Source organism: Brienomyrus brachyistius, chromosome 11 (genome assembly GCF_023856365.1).
Source record: "Brienomyrus brachyistius isolate T26 chromosome 11, BBRACH_0.4, whole genome shotgun sequence".
Classification (NCBI taxonomy): Eukaryota; Metazoa; Chordata; class Actinopteri; order Osteoglossiformes; family Mormyridae; genus Brienomyrus; species Brienomyrus brachyistius.
The window spans coordinates 7592635-7611658 of record NC_064543.1 but is presented as its reverse complement, the minus strand read 5'-3'; the positions used below and the strand labels follow the sequence as shown (position 1 = coordinate 7611658).

Here is a 19024-nt window from a genome sequence, read left to right as displayed (position 1 = left end):
ACTGTTAGGCTTTGTTATTCAGACACGTCAGCAAACTCATTGTCTTTGGTGTACAAGTGTTCCTAATTGTGCTTGCAGTTTTAATAATAATACATCCATCCATCTATCCATCTGCCCATTCAGTTTGTGTTGCTCATCTGGGGTTGGGTCACAGGGGCAGCAATCTAAGCAGGGATGCCCATACCTCTTCGTCCAGCCACCTCCTCCAGCCCCCCCAGGGGAATACCAAGGTGCTCTGAGGCCAGCTGAGAGATATAATCTCTCCAGCGTGTTCTGGTTCTGCCACTTTAACTGACTCCTTTCTATGTGGAGGAAGAGCAGCTCTACTTTGAGGCCTCCTGAACGTCCAATCTCCACACCCTACCTCTAAGGCTGAGCGAAGATGCTCTGCAAAGGACCACAGGTGTGACCTTTGAACGGTGACCTTTCTTTACCGTTACACCCATAATAAACACACACATCTAATTCTACATTGTCTCAATAAGTCTACATTACTGAAGCCTGTGTTTCAAATAATAAAGGCCTTGATAAGTACTTACAGTAATTGCCTGAATGAGATGTGCTTTCTGGAACATTCTGTATTTGTTATATGTGTTCTGCAGATCCCTACTAAACCGGAATTTTGGTAACTGATTAGAGAATTATCCAACAACAGCAAGACTCACTAGAGTTGACAGGGGGGCAGACCTCACACGGGCTTCCCCAAGCGCGGCCCTGCGAGCAGCAGCATGAGGCCTTGGACACCCCCACACCGATCTCGTTGGAACAGTCCAGATTCTCAGAGGCGTCGCCTCTCAGAATCACATCCAGGTAGCAGTTGCCAGATCGCTTGTCTAGGAAACAATGCACATATTAATGGAAGATGAGTCTTCAGTATATGGTAATCTCTTCCTTAACTGAACAAAAAAAGCAATTCAATATGGTCCTTCTGACTGGACTCTCGTTGAAGTGCTTTCCTGCATCATTCATAAATTTCCATAAGGCCATTCTGGACGTTTCTCTGCCCAGACACACCTGTTAGCCTTAAGAAATAACTGTGTTAAATTGCACACAAGCTGAAATTTGGAGTTTACAGTGGGCGCAGGAACCCAAGAGGGTTCCTGTGCCGTGAGGCCCCAGCTAAGCGTCTCACCTACGCAGCCGACCCTCGTCGGGTTCGGTGTGAAGCCCGGTGGACAGGTGCACATGTAGCTGCCGTGAGTGTTGGTGCAGATGCCGCTGATGCACATGGTTGGAATGGAGCATTCGTTTATATCTGGAAAATATACCCGGAATTAATGAGTGCCTTTGTGAGAGACTCTCAGTTTGACAGACTCTCAGTTTGACAGGCAGAGATTCTGGGTCCAAAAATGGCACCGGGTGGCCGTGGGAGCAGCCCCTACCTGTGCAGTTAACCCTGCTCTTGTCCAGCTCGTACCCTGTGTCGCATTCACAATGGAAAAAGCCTGGTGTATTCCTACACCTCCCGTTGAGGCAGATATCTTCAAAGGTGCACTCGTCTATGTCTGTGGACAGGAAGATGGGGCAGACACTTAACCAGCCATGGTGATGCAGAAATCGAGCTCACAACGATCCAGTTGACTTGTCTTCTCATGGCCAATAGCAGACTTGGGAGACAATAAGTGGATGGTGTACAGCTGGATGGAGCTGGTTCTCGGCACGGAGGTGCAAGCTTACCCTCACACGCCTTCCCATCTGGAGTTGGGATGAAGGCCATGTCGCACTCGCAACGGTAGCCGCCCGGCACATTCAGGCAGTGGCCGTTCTCGCACAGGTTGACATTCTCTGCACACTCGTCGACGTCTGTCTCCGAACCCGGCGAGGCGGAACACAAAAAGAAACAGACGTTCGCAGTTTCAGAACTGATCCAGCTGAAAGCTGCCAGTGCCGAGCTACTGAAACAGAACCAGGCGTCACATATATCACAGGAGCACAATTACTGCCTCTTTTGTAAATCCACGCTTCAGCGACCTTGACCGAGATCCCACTCGTGCTTGGTAACAAATTGCGGGCCGCATTTTCACTGGCTGCCGAGTTTTACCCTGCAGCCCTAATGCGGCAACGCCGGTAAGATTAGCAGTAGTGCTGTGATGAAATCTCCCAAGCGGATGGCGGTCAGTGCACACGGAACGTCAGCACTAACACATGCTGGATCCATTTAGTCACGTCCATATATTTCCAGTAATAACCATTCGAACTTTACTGTAATCTGCAGTGACTATATTTGGAGAATTGGGAAGTGGTTTTCAAATGCAACGAGCTTTGCATTTTAATTGTAATTCGTGTTCATGTGAGAAATTAGCAAAGCATTCGGGTTCTGGGTTCACTGTAATGGGTCAAGCCAGTAACAAAAATACGTATAAAACAGCGACATCATCCACCAGAACTTTCCTAGACATAACAAGAAATACCACCAGAGTTTGGACTGTAAGAGATACGTTTTCATCAGGGACATGAAATGACTTCTCCACTCAGACGCCCTGAATTAACCTGCGAGCATGAAAGCACAGGGCCAGAGCTGTGTTAGCGTGTGTTGGGGGGTGGGTGGACAGCGTGGGGGCCGCAGAGACCTGTGCAGAAGAAGCCGTTCCCGGTGAAGCCCTCCTTGCAGACACAGCGGTAGGAGCCCAGGGTGTTCCTGCACTCTGCGTTGTGGTTGCATTGGTTGGTGTCGGTGGAGCACTCGTCCAGGTCTGCAACGTATAGGTAGGTGGGGTTCACAAGGGGTTCCAGATGTACAACAACGTGGAGGGGGGGTCTCAGACATACAACAGTTCAGCTAACATTCACATCTGTTTATTTATTTTTTTCATTTAGCATATACTGTTCTCCAAATCCCATGTACAAGCAAGGTAGATGGTACATGACAGCTGTCAAGTCGACTAGGTATAAGTGCAGCCTGGCTTGTGACAGATAAATACCCGGTAAGAAGTGTATGGAGGGTCAGAATGCGTGAGCTACACAGCAGAGCTCAGGCATCCTCACTTCCAGCCAGAGTCGTTGACTGAGGCAAACCAGAAATGCCCCCTGGTGGGGGGCCGGCACGCCGCTCCTACCGGTGCAGGTTATGCCATCGCCGAACCAGCCGGGCCCACAGCTGCACTTGAAGCTCCCTGCCGTGTTGGTGCACGAGGCATGCCGGTCACAGTTGTGAGCGCCGATCTCACACTCGTTAATATCTGTGGAGAAACCATCCACACAGGCGGGAATAAATACGCTGTCCGTCACAAGCAGGGCGACCCAGTAAAGTCACAAAGTCAAAGTAAAATAGAAGCTACCAGAACGATCTGACTGCTACACATAACTGGCTACCTATCCTGAGGAATGAGGCACTGCCCACCACAGCTGCATAAAGATCACAAAGATTACAAACATTACAAAATCATACTTTTCCCCCAATTTTCAGTGCGCCGGACTTGCTGCGTGCCGACACACTGTGCATGCAGTCGGCTCCGGGGCATTCTAGGCCCGACCAAAAATTAAGCCCCAAATTAACAGGCCCTGTAGCCACAGTTTCCTGTTTTCCGGTGACTAGGATGCTACGGATGCGGAGAGCAGGGGGAAAATAACGTCGAGGAGAAAAGGCGAAAAAGCTGAACATGGTGTGCAGTGGCAGTGGGGCAAAAGCTCCCTGCAGGGGTGTTAGATCTGCGCACGCTGGCACGCTTCACGACACTCTGCGAGACAGGCAGATGGACAAATAAACAGAGAGAGTATTATGGGCTCTTAGTGCTTCTTAGCTGAATTCTTTTATATGTTCCCACTTGGCAAATGTACATGTCCAGATGTTTAATTGGAAACTCCAGATATCGAAAATATCGAAAAATAAACCAGATGAGTCAAATCATGCCTAACCTAAAACGAAACTTAATATGCTTTTAAAGGCCTTTCCAATTATAATTAAATCACAGTCTCTCAAGAAAATGAGGATTACAGGCTTTGCTATTAACCACTAGAATTAAGCTCCTGCTTATGAGTCCAGATCACGCTTCAGCGGATGTATCGGGGCCCTTTTTTCTCGATGGTTCCCCTGGAGGGTCCAAAAGAACCAGTGCAGGGTCCTACTGAGCAGAGAGGGACCCAGGATTCCTGAAGCTCCAAAGGTGTTGGAGAACCATCTACATCCAGCTCAGAAGTCCTATCCCAACCTCCAGAGAGGTCAAAGCCTTGTTTTGTCATGAAGTCCTAATAATACGCCATAATTTGAAGCCCATCTGTTTTTAACCAAATGTTATAATGATGTGGTATTGAAAAAAAATTCTGTGCCCAGCCACATGACAAAAACAGTATCTGGAAAGGATCCTCCCTAGCGGAATGAAACCGGTTATGCTGAACAGAATAGGTGGCGACCGTAAAAGCAGCCATACCAAGCTTCACAGAATGCGGTATGTACTTATTTCTCAGTGCATCTACTTAGTAACCCCAAAATTACAGGCTGCCCCAGAATCTCGCACAGCTCCTCTCTTCATTTTCACACCGACTGTTTTAAATTCCCAGCCCATAAAATGATTCTTAATATGGGGTTTACAGAACACATTATACTCTGTCTGAGTACAGGATGCCTGCGATTTAAAGATATCGCACATGGTGCCTGGAAGCCTCATGAGGAAAAATATGTACATCTTGCAAAGAATGCAGGAACTCCGCTTGGAAAAGCGAGGTCCCCATCGCATGCGAGGGGCTGTCGCGGACCCGTGCAGCCGGGCCATGGTAACGATAAAGACGGGTTTGGACTGTTTTAGAGGCTAATGCTTCTCATATGATGGGGGATGATTCTATCTGTCAAGGCAGAAAAGAAGAGAATGACTTCAGGCATCACCGAATGTGATTTAAAGCATTTTCACTGCTTGCTGTGGACTTTCCATCCCTGTTACAAAGAAGTGATTTAGTGTGACCCTCACAGAGCCTCTCCTAAAACTTTCTGCTGCACAAATATATTCCCACCCTATCTTTATGCACTCAAGTAATGCTACATAAAAGGGTAATTATTCCCCATAGGCAAACGATCTGGCCGGATCAGGCCTGTGACTGAGCAAAGGCTTTAGCTAATGCTGAAAATGACCCTGAACCCAGCACCACTTTGCTACGTCACTGTTCTGCAGGTTTACAAATGCTTCAAGTAAAACCTGTAAAAGTACAAAAATCCTAAAATAATGTCACAAACTGTTTTGTCGCCATCAGTGTCCACAGTTAATATACGTTTAAAGGCAAAAACGGAAATGATATTGTTACCAGTCATTTATATGTAAGCATACTTCAGCCACTGAGAAGTTATTTCAGGTGATGTGAGTTTTGTAGCATGTGAGGCACTGCAGTATTGGGGTGGCTCAGTGGGGGGGGGGGCTCTGCTGCCTGGGACAGGCTTTGTGGCACGAGGGACCCTGACCAGCTGAACAATGGATAGGTATGGCAGTATAATTCCATGACAAATGGTACAGTAAATCATTAAATTTGACATTAATGTTTTAAATTCACTGTCCATACCATAAATGCACTACTGAGTCATGGAGATCCTACAGCCCCCCCTATGGGCATACTCCACAGAAAGACCAAGGGAGGGTATCCAAACTCCCGCTGGACGTATGAAGCAGCAATACCACTGAGACACCGAGCTGCCAGATAAATCCATGTGTCAAAATGTGCCAAGATGTGAAGACTCATATCTCTGTGTATTTCCACACGATCCCCATTGCAATATCACTTCTTCAAACAGGCACAATATAGACATCTGCGTGGGAAGCAGGATTCTCCGAAGCCTTCCCAATTAGGGAAGATCTGTCCGTTTATCAACGGGGAAATAAATCACAGATGACAAGTCACGTGGTCTGGAAGTTAATTAAAAGCAGCGGGCAGCCACCTTAGCGGGTCTGCTGAAAACTGGGCTGCGCACATTTACGATAGCTGCCCTATGGCCCGTCTGACGACAAAGACAAATTGCTGCATTCCGAATGTGGCACTCGGCTCCCTACTCTGGACAGAAGCTGAGCCGCTGCGTGGCGACGTCACAACGACAATGCCCTCAGCGATGACACCTCCAACAAGCGACAGAAAGTAGCATGCACGACTTGTCCTGGAATTACCTCCAGCTGGACAGCTTTTCTCAGACTCTGCGAGCAGTAAAGCGTGTCATTCCACTGATTAATCAAGTATAACTAGCTAACTGGTTCCAGGGGTATGGATAACATCAAAAGCAGAAGTGTTCTGAAACTAGCAGCTTACTGGCGACGTGTACTGAACATCTTGGCATGTGGGGAGCTGTCCTCCAGCAGGCTTCACAGATCTCTGTGTACCTCTCACACCTCCCAAAGCAGCCCCTTCGTACGGCTGGGCCTGTGACATCACTGGCACCGAGGAAGCCCTCATCAACATCGAGCCACAAGGGAGATTTTCACTAAATGTGTCAGACAGGGGCCAGCATCCACCTTGGCGGAGAAGTCATGTGACCGGCCTTGCACCTGATTTTCATTCCCGAATTTTCCCAGGAAAGCGTTCTGTGTCCTGTTTTGCTTTTTATTTTTTTCTACTCAGTTCTTCCCTGCCAAGACGGCGAGTGTGTTTATTCCAAAGTATTTTCTTTGTTGTACAGTTCCGCCATCCCCTCGACTTTTTGTTCAGAATAGGGGATTCCCCCGAATAAAGCCCCAGTCCGTTTCATCTTTCGTTCTGCCATCCAGATGCACCAGCTTTCCCACGCTAAATAATTTAGCGACTCATACGGACGAGTGATGAGAACTTAAGTCTGCTTAACCCCCATATTTATTTGTTTTGGACGATTTCGTTTGATTTACTGGCATGGCGTAACCTAATTACTAAAACAAATATCATCATATACTGTAACTACAGTGGACACACACTCTAAAAAGAGGAATTCTTAATCATGTTCCCTCCCCAGTCATGCTGGTAATGTAGTGAACTGTTACACCATACTGGTTACACCAAGTAACAATCAAAGGGCCCTAACTAAAAACAGCTGACTGTTCACTCCCATTCATGACTATTGTACCACCATTACAGTCTGTGATCTTCACATATTCCCAGAAACGTTAGCCTTGTTGTTCTGGCGATTGGGTCTGGTGGTAGAGGGAGACGGAGATGGATCTCGGATTCAAGTACAGAACAGTTGGGCTCCTCAAAACCCTAAACCAGTAGGCATTTAGATCCAAGCCCATGCTTGCCCTTAATCGCTGCCATGTTCTGCCCAGTTAGGATGGCAAAACTCCAAAGAGCCTGAAACTACCCATGGAAACCCCCTTTCCTGGATCCAGTATCCTGCCTTTAGTCCAACACGTTTGATTTTCCGCTGTTCCACTCATATTAACCGAAAACGGCCCTGACGTTTCACCTATTTTGAGTAAAATTCTCCCTGACGTTTAATTTGAAATGTTTGAAAACGAAGACGTCTGTTTCTGCGAAACATCAGCAGAATCCACACACCACACAAGCCACCAGAATCTGCCAATTTCAGCTCCTGACACCAGCGGTAAGACTCTGACCACATCGTAGTACTAGGCGGTTTGTCTGTTTTTGTGTAGCTGAATCACACAGGTCAGATTTATGATTCACTGGGGTAATTCAGAAGCCTGTCTGATGCTGAGCGCATGGCACAATAATTACTTTATTAAAGGAACGATGTATCACAGCACAGAGGCCAATGATAAGTGTATTTTAATTCCCTTTGTAAATTGTTGCTCACTTTGCTCGATGAATCATTTGAAAAGGAGTTTGAAAACATCAAAGGAAGAACGATGTGACCTAGGAATAGTCTGCGGTGGACGGGCAGCTCAGGCCAACCTGTTTGGTTTCACTGACTCACCATAAGTTCTTTAAAAACATCCCGTAACAACCTGAATTTGCACTATTCACATTTTTACGGAGTTCCCTGGCTGCTTTTTATTCCACGTCTCACATCAAACGGCTCCCTGAAATCGGGGCACCAATTTAACTGGACATGTTTTGGCTGAATGCCAGGTCGCTGGACACAGCATGAGCAGACACTGTCAAAATAGTAGCAGTTCAATTGTTAGTTAGCTTTACAGGACACAGTTTGATTGGTCACTATTTTAACTCACATTGTTTGATTGGCTACTTATTTTGTGTGGGCAGTTTGACCATTGGGGACAGGATGGGCATAGATATTTGCCGTATGGGGACAGGCCTACCTGTGCAGCCCGTCGAGCCTTTCCTCACTGAGTAGCCCAGGTCGCAGTGACATATGAACGAGCCCTTCGTGTTTTCGCAGTTCCCATTCAAGCAGATGTTGGGATTGAGATGGCACTCGTCGACATCTTAAAAAACAAAGAGAGGAGTGACAGGTTTTCACCTGGCTTTCATCCATTTTCACCTAAAAATAAAGAGCAAATAAATGTCTCAGTCTGCTATATACCTGAAAGGACTGTCATTTACTTATCAAACAACCCTGTCTTATTTATCAAACAACACACACCACTTACATTGCCATATCTTAATTGAACAAACAGTTTAAACAAGTAGGCTCTTTGATGGAAAAACTATGTGAATTCTTACATTCTTACATTAACTAGAGAAAACTCCTTTGTTGGCAATAGTCTCAGTCTCTTTCTGTAGCTGCTGACTGGACCTGTGGAAGGTTTCGGACGCGTTTTGGTCTCTGTCCCTGTGTAGTTTTGGGATGTCTCGAACAGCTTGCTTCTGATCACGCCACAACATTTAAATCGGAATGAAGTCAGGACTTTCTAAAATACGTAATTTCTTCCGTTTGATCCACTCCGGTGCTGATTGTGTTTTGGATCATTGTCGTCTCGCATGACCCAGTTTCATTTGAGATGTATGTCACAGGCAAGCACCCTGCTGTAGAATTTCTTGCTGCGACTTGGAATTTTTCGGTCCCTCGATGCTTGCAAGCTGTTCAACTCCTAAGGCAGTAAAACAGCCCCACACCATATACCCTCTCCTACCATGCATCACAGATGGGATGCGGTTTAAGTCCATGTATGTAGTTTTAGTTTTTAGTTTTACTAAAAGTTTCAGCTTTTGCTTTACCTCTCCACCAGTCTTAGTTTCTGGAGTGTGGCGGAGTGTCCAGGCGGTCTGGAACACACTTCAGGCGCCCTGAATGCTTTTTTTGGCACACAGTGCCTGTTACCTTGGTAACCTCACTTGAACACCACTCTTGTTCACCGTTTTTCTTATGCTAAACTCATAGACGATGACGTTATCTAGCGAAAGAGATACCTACAGATCCCTGGCCGTCACCCGAGGCTTCGTTGTCGCTTGTGGGAGGCCACAGTGTACCCTTACCGTGCATCCTTGCATGCCTGTTCCCACAGACAGTAGCAACGGGTCCCACTTCATTCTCTTCATGTAAAGTATACGGTTGGCCAAATGAAGCATCATGAACCATTTGCTGTATCTTCTGACCCCACGAGATGGTGCTCTCTGTTCCAATAAAGGACTTAAAGCATGCCCAAAAACAAACCAAGAGCGCCATCTAGTGGGCTCAAAAAATACAGCAAATGGTTCAAGAAGCTTCATTTGGCCATCAGTGCTATTTGCCAGAGTTAGTGGAGGTCCAATTACTTGACAGGCTTCAATAACTCTTCTCCTGAGGTCCTCTGAAATCATTTGTGCCCTTGAGAGGTAAAGTGGGCTATCCCACATTTTTGACCCCTACTCCCTTTTTATTGAATATTTTCAATTGGATAAGTTGTTATTATCTAAGTCATACCTCTGTGCTACCTATGATATACAGTATATATCAATTGTAGGGTATAGGCACACTGATTCTTTTGAAAAAAATTCAACTTTGGGGCTCATTTTCTCAAAACTTTGGTTTTGTGGGATAGCCCACTTTACCTCTCAAGGGCACATTTGTAATCATGCCATATTGCCCTTGAGCAGAACTGTGTTCTGCGGAGCAGATAACTGGCACTGTGCAGTGTTTCCATGTGAGACGGCAGTTCAAACCCACGTCTGGATTAATTGGAACACCTGACTTTCAAGAGGTCATTATCCTTGAGTTTCACATTTTTTTCCATCGATGACTTAGGCTGATTAAGTTCTGCTCAGCAAGCTTGGTCATTGCTAATCATGACTCGGATGAAGATCATGCCATGTTTCAGGAATCATGCAGGCGGAAATACAGATGATTCAAAAGAGCTGACTTTACACACACAGATATATGTTTTTGAGATATATGAGATTTGAATCGACAATCTTGAGGTAATAACAGCAACAACAACAACAATAATAATAATAATAACATAATTGAACACAATAATAATAAAATAATAACACAATAAATAAAAAGCATTTCACAGAAATAATTACGAAATAAATTACCCAGACAGGTCTTCATGTCATCCGAGGACATGAACCCATCGAAGCACAGGCACTGGTATTCGCCAGGGATGTTTGTGCACTGGCCTCCTTCACAGATGTCTGGACTGTCTTCACACTCATCGATATCTGGAGAGAAAACAGGCTATAAAGGCTCTGTGGTTTTTAACTCAGCATCAGGAGAGCAAGCGCCACTTCAGTGTTGCCACTGTGACCGTTTGAAACTTTGAAACCGGTTTGAAACTTACGAACCCTTTCTGGAATTCGGAAACTGTTTTTTGGACCATGGTAAACCTCGGATACAGGGGTCCCACTGTAGTAATTTAATTCTGATTAGCTAACTATGAATATTATGACATATAATTCTTACCATATTTTGATGTACAGATTAATCATTGCACATTGTAATCTTTCTTAAAATCTTTTGCATGCCTGTGTGCATGAGTAGGCCCGTGGTAGTATTTTGATAACAGTAAAATACTGAGCCATCTACTTTACACCAGTTTTTAATTGGTCAATAGCACAATCGCAAGATAGCGATTCACCAACAATGCCCCTGACTCCGCCTCATATTAAGACGGACACACCCACTGGTGCTCAGATTGGCTACTTAAATGACGTGGGCGTTGGACCGAAAAAATGTTCATGCCAGGAAAAACATTCGCCTCACACCTAACGACGATTTATGCTGGATGCAAAATAGTGCTCAGTCTTCTTTTTAAAACAATTACTAATCTTTTATGCATACCGGGAAATCTTAAATGATTGTCAGGGAGTAATCATGCCAGCCATGAAGCTAACGGATGTAACGATTCATCGTCGGTGCTGGTCACCAGCTCCAGCATCTTCTCTCCTGTCAGAATGGGTCTGTCAGTTGGACTTGCTAACTGTCATCAAGGTCTGATGTGGTTTCCTTTACAGATGTTAGCCTATTATAGATGTAAGCCTAAAACTGCTGTAACTAAGCCTGCTGTACGATATTATATCAATTCATGTGGTTAACCTAAAATGAGTCAAACACTTAGACTGAAATGATTAACAAAGCCAAACTGACATTTAATGATATCATATACTATACTTCATCTACTGAAAGATTCTAATGTATGTTTGACTGCCCAGAGATAGAAATGTTTTAGATTTGGTTTTATTGGGCATGAAATACTGACATTCCTGGATGGGTGGAACATTTAGCCCACTGTGATACTAACTAATAAACCATGAAACGATATAATCATGCTCATGTGTTTTCATACTGGCTGGTAGCCAATGACACGCTTTAATACTGAAGGGTACCCAATAGCGTGTTTTAATTCTGGCAGGTAACTAATAGTGTGCTTTAATTCTTGCCCCTTTCATGTTCGGTATTGCTCGTAACAATCCATCTGTCAAGACCATCTGTTAGAAGCTCATGACTTTCTTGGGAAAAGGCTGAAATGTAAACGGATCTTTATAAATCATCCAGCAGTTATCTCCTGAAAAGTATAAATTAAGATGGAGTTCGACTTCCAGGTAACGGTCGCAATCGGGTCTTGTCAGGTGATTTAATAGGGTTCCCTACAGCATGCACTGCAGCACATCTTGCAGGTGACTAAGCCCAGCTGTCTGGCAAGGAGGTTCCGTCTGTTTCTGAGATTCTGATGCCTCACCTGTGCAGCTCCTGTGATCCGGCATTAGGGCGTAGCCGCTGTGGCAGCTGCACTCGTAGCTGCCCTCTGAGTTGGTGCAGAAGTTATCGCAGCCGCCATTTTGGATGGTGCACTCGTCGATGTCTGCAAATGCAGCCGAACGTCACCCAGCCGGCCCAGCGCACATAAACGCATGCAGCAGTCATCCCTGGGCCCAGTGACGCGCTTACCGACGCAGGACAGCCTGTCCTCTGTAGATTTGTAGCCCATGTTGCATGAGCACTGGTAACCACCAATCACGTTCACACACTGGCCGTTCCTGCACAGCTTGTCGCTTAGTTCACACTCATTGATATCTGGACGGGACAAAAAAAAAATAAAATAAATCACTTTAACTTTCAGCAGCTGTAAATCTTTTTTTTTTTTTTTTTGCATTTACTCACTCTGATTTGGCAATAAATTTGCATGAGCTGCATAAAAGCATCCAGTGCCGTAATTTCATTCAGATGCATGTTGCCTAGTGAAAATGAGCATTTTTCAGAAATGACCCACTGATATATTGGTGTTGCGTGGGTGTTACATTCACAGGGGAGACCCCAGAGGCTGGGTGAGTCCTGACCAACGATTACCATAATAAACCCTGAACAGTACAGGACTGGGACATCATAGCTTACATGGATGCTCAGGATTCACCAAGAAAGATTCTTCTTTAATGCTACATTTAATCCCATAATATGCATCTCTGGTCTGCCCTGAAGATTGGAACCCTGAGAGAAGAAAGCTGGTCTCCATGGCCGATTTACAACAGGCGGCCAGCAGAAGGGGAGCACTGACGGTTCTTCGCTACCCAGGGGTCTGTCTGCCTGAACATATGGGGACCGTAGGTCAAGCCCCCCTTCCCATTTCAAATGTGAGGATAATCCCGTCTAATACAGTTGTTAAGCTTTCACTATGAATTGTAGCAAACTGGAGTGTATACTGAGCTGCGGTCTGGCAGAATTTGACCGCAGTACAACTTGCACACAAAGCCACTGACCAAAGATATCGCTATTTATCTGTCTGCACATTAATCACAGACTGTTTACAAGGGCCCTGTGTTACTGTTAACCACATTCGGAATATTACCACTGATATATAGTGTAAAAAGGTTTATCAACAATGCACAACTTATCCTGTAAAAAACAGCAAATATTAGAAATTGAGAGATGAATAATTATGGCATATATTCATTAGAGAGTCATTCCTTTTTGAAAATGTTTTATTTGCCAATATAAAATCAGAATAAAATTTTATATTGGGGGGGGGGGGGGGGGCGGCACAATACATAAAAGTGTCATGTGACCAGGTGTGTTTAGTATTATGACGTAAGGTGGCCAAGCTGATGGGATCCCAAATCTATTAATGTGAACTGACATCCTGTCTTTAGCAGTACAGACACATGCCTCTGAGCTCAGGACGTCCACAGGGACATGGCGTGGTTTGGCACCAGGCAGGAATCCGCACTCGGGGCAGTTCTGTTCCCAACCTGGTTTCTGCATTCTGGACCAGTACTGTTATTTCATTGCTTAGCCAACACCTTTATCCAAATCAGCTTTTTTTATTTATACAGCTGGATGTTTTTCCTGCAGAAAGTCAGGAACTGAGAGGGCATGATGGTCTTTGACTCTAACTGGAGACGTTAGAACGTTGTTACTCGTTGTGCTGTACCATCACTCCACACCAGCCAATGGTATTGCTTTTTCTAGCATTACTATCCCTATGTATGCTCAGTCGGTCCCCCCCATTCCCAATCCCAGACATCCCCCCATTCTCACCCAGACAGGCAGACCCATCCAGGGCGATCTCATGGCCCTCGGGGCAGATACAGGTGAAGCTGCCCTCGGTGTTGACGCACTCCCCACCTCGGCACAGCAACGGGTTCCTCTCACACTCATCGATGTCTGCAGGGAGACACACGCGTCCGCCCAGGTGCACAGGTGAGAGGTCGAAGGCATGTGGACGGATTTAAAAAAGATGAAATCTCGAACAGCAGCACTCAAGAAGGAAAAGTAACCATGCGGATCTATAAATAAATAAACTCCCATTTTTGCAGATGGGGAGACATAAAAAGAAATAATTGCACGTTAAAATACTTCAGGAGGCCCAGTAAATGATGGCTTCTGGGAGCAGCCAGCACCCAAGTCGCTCCTACAGCTGGAAATACAGTGAGCATGTAAATCACATCGCCCCGATTCCCATAAAGCGGATTCTACATGGTGCACAGCCTTTAAAGGAAATTGGCCCAACAGCCTTCCAAGCGGAGTTCAGTTACGAGTGTAGCCAGCTTCTCCTCCCGCAGTTCATTTGTAACCCTTAAAATATCTGCGGTTATGACATAGCTGTGCCTGAACCTCCAGGAGCGAGTGGGGTGGGGCTTCTCATTCCTGTAGGAAATGAGCTTCCCTCCGCAGAAGCTGGCCCAGGAACGGATCCTAGGTTTCCCATCGCCGACACCCACCCATGCAGTTCTTCATCATCATGAAGCCGCTCTCGTAGCCGGAGAAACACTCGCACTCAAAGTCCCCCGCTGTGTTGACACAGGTGCCCTGGCCACAGAGGTCGGGCGAGATCCGACACTCGTCAATGTCTGCATGGACATGGGACATTGTCACAAAAAAATAGAGCATTGTGTGGGATATGGGACAGCAACTACAAAATGTGAACTTCAGACTCAAAGGCCATCCAGAGACTGCTGGGGGGTTGGATATTTACCAGTGCAGTTCCTTTCATCTGAATCCAGGGCAAATCCGCTATTGCACCTGCATCTGAAGCTGCCGATGGTGTTCCGGCATTTTCCGTTGGTGCACAGGCTATGGATCATCTTGCACTCATTGATATCTGGGGGTGACAACAGGAACGTGAGCGAACCCCGACTGGAACTGCGCCTTCTAGGTGCGTAAGGTGGCACAGCAGGGGCCACTAGGTGCGTAAACAGGCGGAGCGGCACCCGCTAGGCGCGTAAGGTGGCGGAGCGGTGCCTGCTAGGTGCGTAAGGTGGCGGAGCGGCGGCCATTGGGTGTGTAAGGCGGCACAGCAGGGGCCACTAGGTGCGTAGGGAGGCGGAGCGGCGGCCACTGGGTGTGTAAGGCGGCATAGCAGGGACCACTAGGTGTGTAAACAGGCGGAGCGGCACCCGTTAGGTGCGTAAGGCGGCGGAGCGGCGTCCGCTAGGTGTGTAAGGAGATGGAGCGGCGCCCGCTAGGTGCATAAGGCGGCACAGCAGGGGCCACTAGGTGCGTAGGGAGGCGGAGCGGCGGCCATTGGGTGTGTAAGGCGGCACAGCAGTACCCGCTAGGTGCGTAAACAGGCGGAGTGGCGCCCGCTAGGTGCATAAGGCGGCACAGCAGGGACCACTAGGTGCGTAAACAGGCGGAGCGGCACCCGTTAGGTGCGTAAGGCGGCAGAGCGGCGTCCGCTAGGTGTGTAAGGAGATGGAGCGGCGCCCGCTAGGTGCATAAGGCGGCACAGCAGGGGCCACTAGGTGCGTAGGGAGGCGGAGCGGCGGCCACTGGGTGTGTAAGGCGGCATAGCAGGGACCACTAGGTGCGTAAACAGGCGGAGCGGCACCCGCTAGGCGCGTAAGGCGGCGGAGCGGCGTCCGCTAGGTGTGTAAGGAGATGGAGCGGCGCCCGCTAGGTGTGTAAGGAGATGGAGCGGCGCCCGCTAGGTGCATAAGGCGGCACAGCAGGGGCCACTAGGTGCGTAGGGAGGCGGAGCGGCGGCCACTGGGTGTGTAAGTCGGCATAGCAGGGACCACTAGGTGCGTAAACAGGCGGAGCGGCACCCGCTAGGTGTGTAAGGAGATGGAGCGGCGCCCGCTAGGTGCATAAGGCGGCACAGCAGGGGCCACTAGGTGTGTAGGGAGGCGGAGCGGCGGCCATTGGGTGTGAAAGGCGGCAAAGCAGTGCCCGCTAGGTGCGTAAGGAGGCGGAGCGGCGCCCGCTAGGTGCGTAAGGAGGCGGAGCGGCGCCCGCTAGGTGCGTAAGGAGGCGGAGCGGCGCCCGCTAGGTGTGTAAGGAGGCGGAGCGGCACCCGCTAGGCGCGTAAGGTGGCAAGGCGCCCTCTAGGTGCGTAAGGTGGCACTGCAGGGCCTGCTAGGTGTATGAGGAGGCGGAGCTGCGCCTGCTAGGTGCGTAAAGAGGCGGAGTGGCGCCCGCTAGGTGTGTAAGGCAGCACAGCAGGGCCTGCTAGGTGCGTAAGGAGGCGGAGGGGCGCCCGCCAGGTGTGTAAGGGGGCGGAGCAGCACCCACTAGGTGCATAAGGAGGCGGAGTGGCGCCTGTTAGGTGCGTAGGCAGTGGAATGGCACCTTTCAGGAAGGGCTTCCCGTTGATGAAGTCGCCCCTGTTGGAGAAGCCAGGGCCACGGGGGCAGAGCTGGCTGAACTCGGGGCTGCCCTTCTCAGGGCACTCGTCGCATTCGGGACCCCAGGCTACGCCCACCGAGCAGCAGCAGGCGTCCACGCGGTGCCGGCCTGGGATGGAGGCACCGCAGCGCTCGTCCTCGTGGCTCAGGTAGCACAGCTCAGTGCGTAAGTCTGCGGGGCACGCACACACACACATGTTTATATTCATATCTTTGTGGGGACTGTCCATTCACTTCTATGGGAAAAACCCTAATCCCAGCAATGACGACCTTAACCCCACCCAACCCTAACCTCAACCATAAGTAACCAAAAGAAAAGACAAGACTTTTTAGTTTTTGACTGCAGTTACAGATTTTTATATGACATCTTTATGACATTGTGGGGACATTTGCAAGGTATACATGGCCACCCAGACAGACACACACAAGCGAGACTCTCAAATCACTGACAGCAGGCCCAAGGTCAGACAGCACAAGGTCAGAATTACATCTTGGAGCCCAAGTAAAGCGTCTTACGAATGACATTCTCAGGGACAAACAGTATGATGCACACGCTAAGCATCCTGGTCCATCGCCCCCAACGAGGGAGAAGACTGGCGAGACTGGGGGGGGCTACGTACCAATACACGTTCTACCAGTGGCATCCACTGTCATCCCACTGGGACACTGGCAAACAAAAGATCCCACGGTATTTACACACTTTCCGTTGATGCAAACTCCAGGAAACACTTCACACTCATTCACATCTATCACCGGAAAAAAAAGTTAACAACACACCCTAACAGCACTATCCACAGCACCAACATGGCCAATCGCTGAATATGCACATTTACATGCCGGGTTACTCTAAATTCAACATGTAAACTCCTACATCAATGGGTTTAATATGAAGCAACATGTTCAGCATCTAAAAATACAGAAGAGTCCCTGGCTAAACACATGATTAAATAATAACACATCAAAACCTTCAAGCACATCATATAATTATACTGTGATCAGTGCATATTGATCAGTTTAACAGCGCATCATTAACCCCTGGGGGGATTTTCTCTCCCGGCTCAGACGCAGACTTACCTTCACACACTGTCCCTCTAATGCGGGCATGTCCCTTAGGACAAAAGGGATCTGAAAACAGAGGAGAGCCATTTTTTTCCACAGTGTCACAATGCCAGCCTGAGTGGGACGGCCTTACGGTGCGCGGTGACCTCGGTGCCCCAGTGCATCGGCGCTCGGCCTCTGCCCTCACCTGCCTCACACCGGCTACACGGGCTGCCCCAGGCCTCCCCCAGCGTGGCGCAACAGTGAGACTTCAGCGTGGCCCCATTGATGTTGACCTCGCACCGGCCGTTGATAGCTTTCAGCCAGCACGTGCCTTTGCTTTTTTCTGCCAAGGGAAGACAGTTCTGCCCATTCAGAAAGGAAACACACACGTGTTTTGCCTGCGCTCCAAAGTTTTGAGCGAGTTAACAAACAGGCCATCATATTTTACGAAAAAAAATCATTACTGTCAGGAGCTACTGATGCTAAGCAGACAGGAATACCTATTTACAGTACAGTTGCTTGTTTTTACTGAATCAATTAACAGTAACTGTCTCACCAGGAATTAGAAACTGAGACTTTCTGGCCCCGTGCAGTTTCCATATAAACCTAAATGCCAGCATTTAAGTAAATGAAATAATTTCAGTGATTGCAGTTTACCAGCTATATCAAACACATGCCCAACCCCAAAATCAACAAATTTGCATGACACTTCTGAGCTGTCGAATTACATCGTTTGTTTTAATGACCCTCTCAGATGGTCTGCTGTCTGCCGCCTGTGTTGTTGTGGTCGACGTAACCATGTGCTCTGGAGGTAATTATGCAAATTAAATGTATTTTTGCCACTGCACACAAAGCTGCCGTTCCTTAATCATTTACAACACAAGCCCGGCCTTGCGAGAAAATAATCACCACATCCCTTCCCACTCGACGTAACCTCACACGCAGCCTTGTCGGGTTTGTCCTTGCTGTTACCACACACGGAGACTTTAGCTATTACCCCACGCATAGCTTTTTCCGGTACTGCTGTTCCATGCACAGCTTCCTCACAGATTCTGCCTCGCTAGTGCCAGGTCCCACTTACCGACACACAGAAGGCCAGAGTCGTCTAGAACACTGCCTGTCGAGCACTGGCAAAAGAAGGACCCCGCCGTGTTCCTGCACTCAGCGTTCACGCAAGGCTTGGACGCGCATTCATCGATGTCTGTGGGGAGAGCCTCAACGTCAGGAGAAGAAGGAGCTGGTTTCCCCGGGAAACGCCATGGCGACAGCACTCACCCTCACACACGTCGGTCTCCGCGTTGAAGGCGAAGCCTTTCTGGCAATGACAGGTGAAGCTGCCTGGGGTATTTCGGCACAGGCCGTTATCGCACAGCAACCGGTTGATAGCACACTCGTCGATATCTGCGAAATGACGCACAAGGGTCCATTAATCACCCGTCATGGCTAACGGCGGGCGAGAGACAGGAGCCAGGAAAGTGGTTCAAAAAAACAAAGAACCCACCAAAACAATTTTTGCCGGTTGTGTCGACTTCAAATCCAGTGTTGCAGTTACATTTATAAGTGCGTAGCATGTTCTCACAGACGCCATTTTGGCATATGTCAGGGTCCAAAGCGCACTCGTTTATATCTGAAAGGAAAGATT

General features: G+C 47.9%; 1 protein-coding gene across 4 annotated transcripts in view; it reads right to left on the bottom strand.

The window, feature by feature from the left end:
* The window catches only part of LOC125704013 (fibrillin-1-like), a 61764-nt gene that overhangs the window by 17682 nt on the left and 25058 nt on the right, over positions 1-19024 (bottom strand). For 2 of the 4 annotated variants that reach the window (XM_048969280.1, XM_048969281.1), the window contains exons 19-38: positions 18884-19009; positions 18658-18783; positions 18464-18583; positions 17588-17725; positions 17416-17466; positions 16962-17087; positions 16286-16513; positions 14691-14816; positions 14437-14565; positions 13754-13879; positions 12170-12295; positions 11961-12083; positions 10318-10443; positions 8160-8285; positions 3057-3179; positions 2571-2693; positions 1678-1803; positions 1383-1505; positions 1133-1255; positions 666-833 (exon numbers count right to left, since the gene is read on the bottom strand). In XM_048969280.1, coding sequence (XP_048825237.1) covers positions 666-833; positions 1133-1255; positions 1383-1505; positions 1678-1803; positions 2571-2693; positions 3057-3179; positions 8160-8285; positions 10318-10443; positions 11961-12083; positions 12170-12295; positions 13754-13879; positions 14437-14565; positions 14691-14816; positions 16286-16513; positions 16962-17087; positions 17416-17466; positions 17588-17725; positions 18464-18583; positions 18658-18783; positions 18884-19009 — 2583 coding nt within the window. Of the gene's footprint in view, positions 1-665; positions 834-1132; positions 1256-1382; positions 1506-1677; positions 1804-2570; positions 2694-3056; positions 3180-8159; positions 8286-10317; positions 10444-11960; positions 12084-12169; positions 12296-13753; positions 13880-14436; positions 14566-14690; positions 14817-16285; positions 16514-16961; positions 17088-17415; positions 17467-17587; positions 17726-18463; positions 18584-18657; positions 18784-18883; positions 19010-19024 lie in introns of those variants that run through there. The other 2 variants (XM_048969283.1, XM_048969284.1) reach the window with 2 other exon arrangements.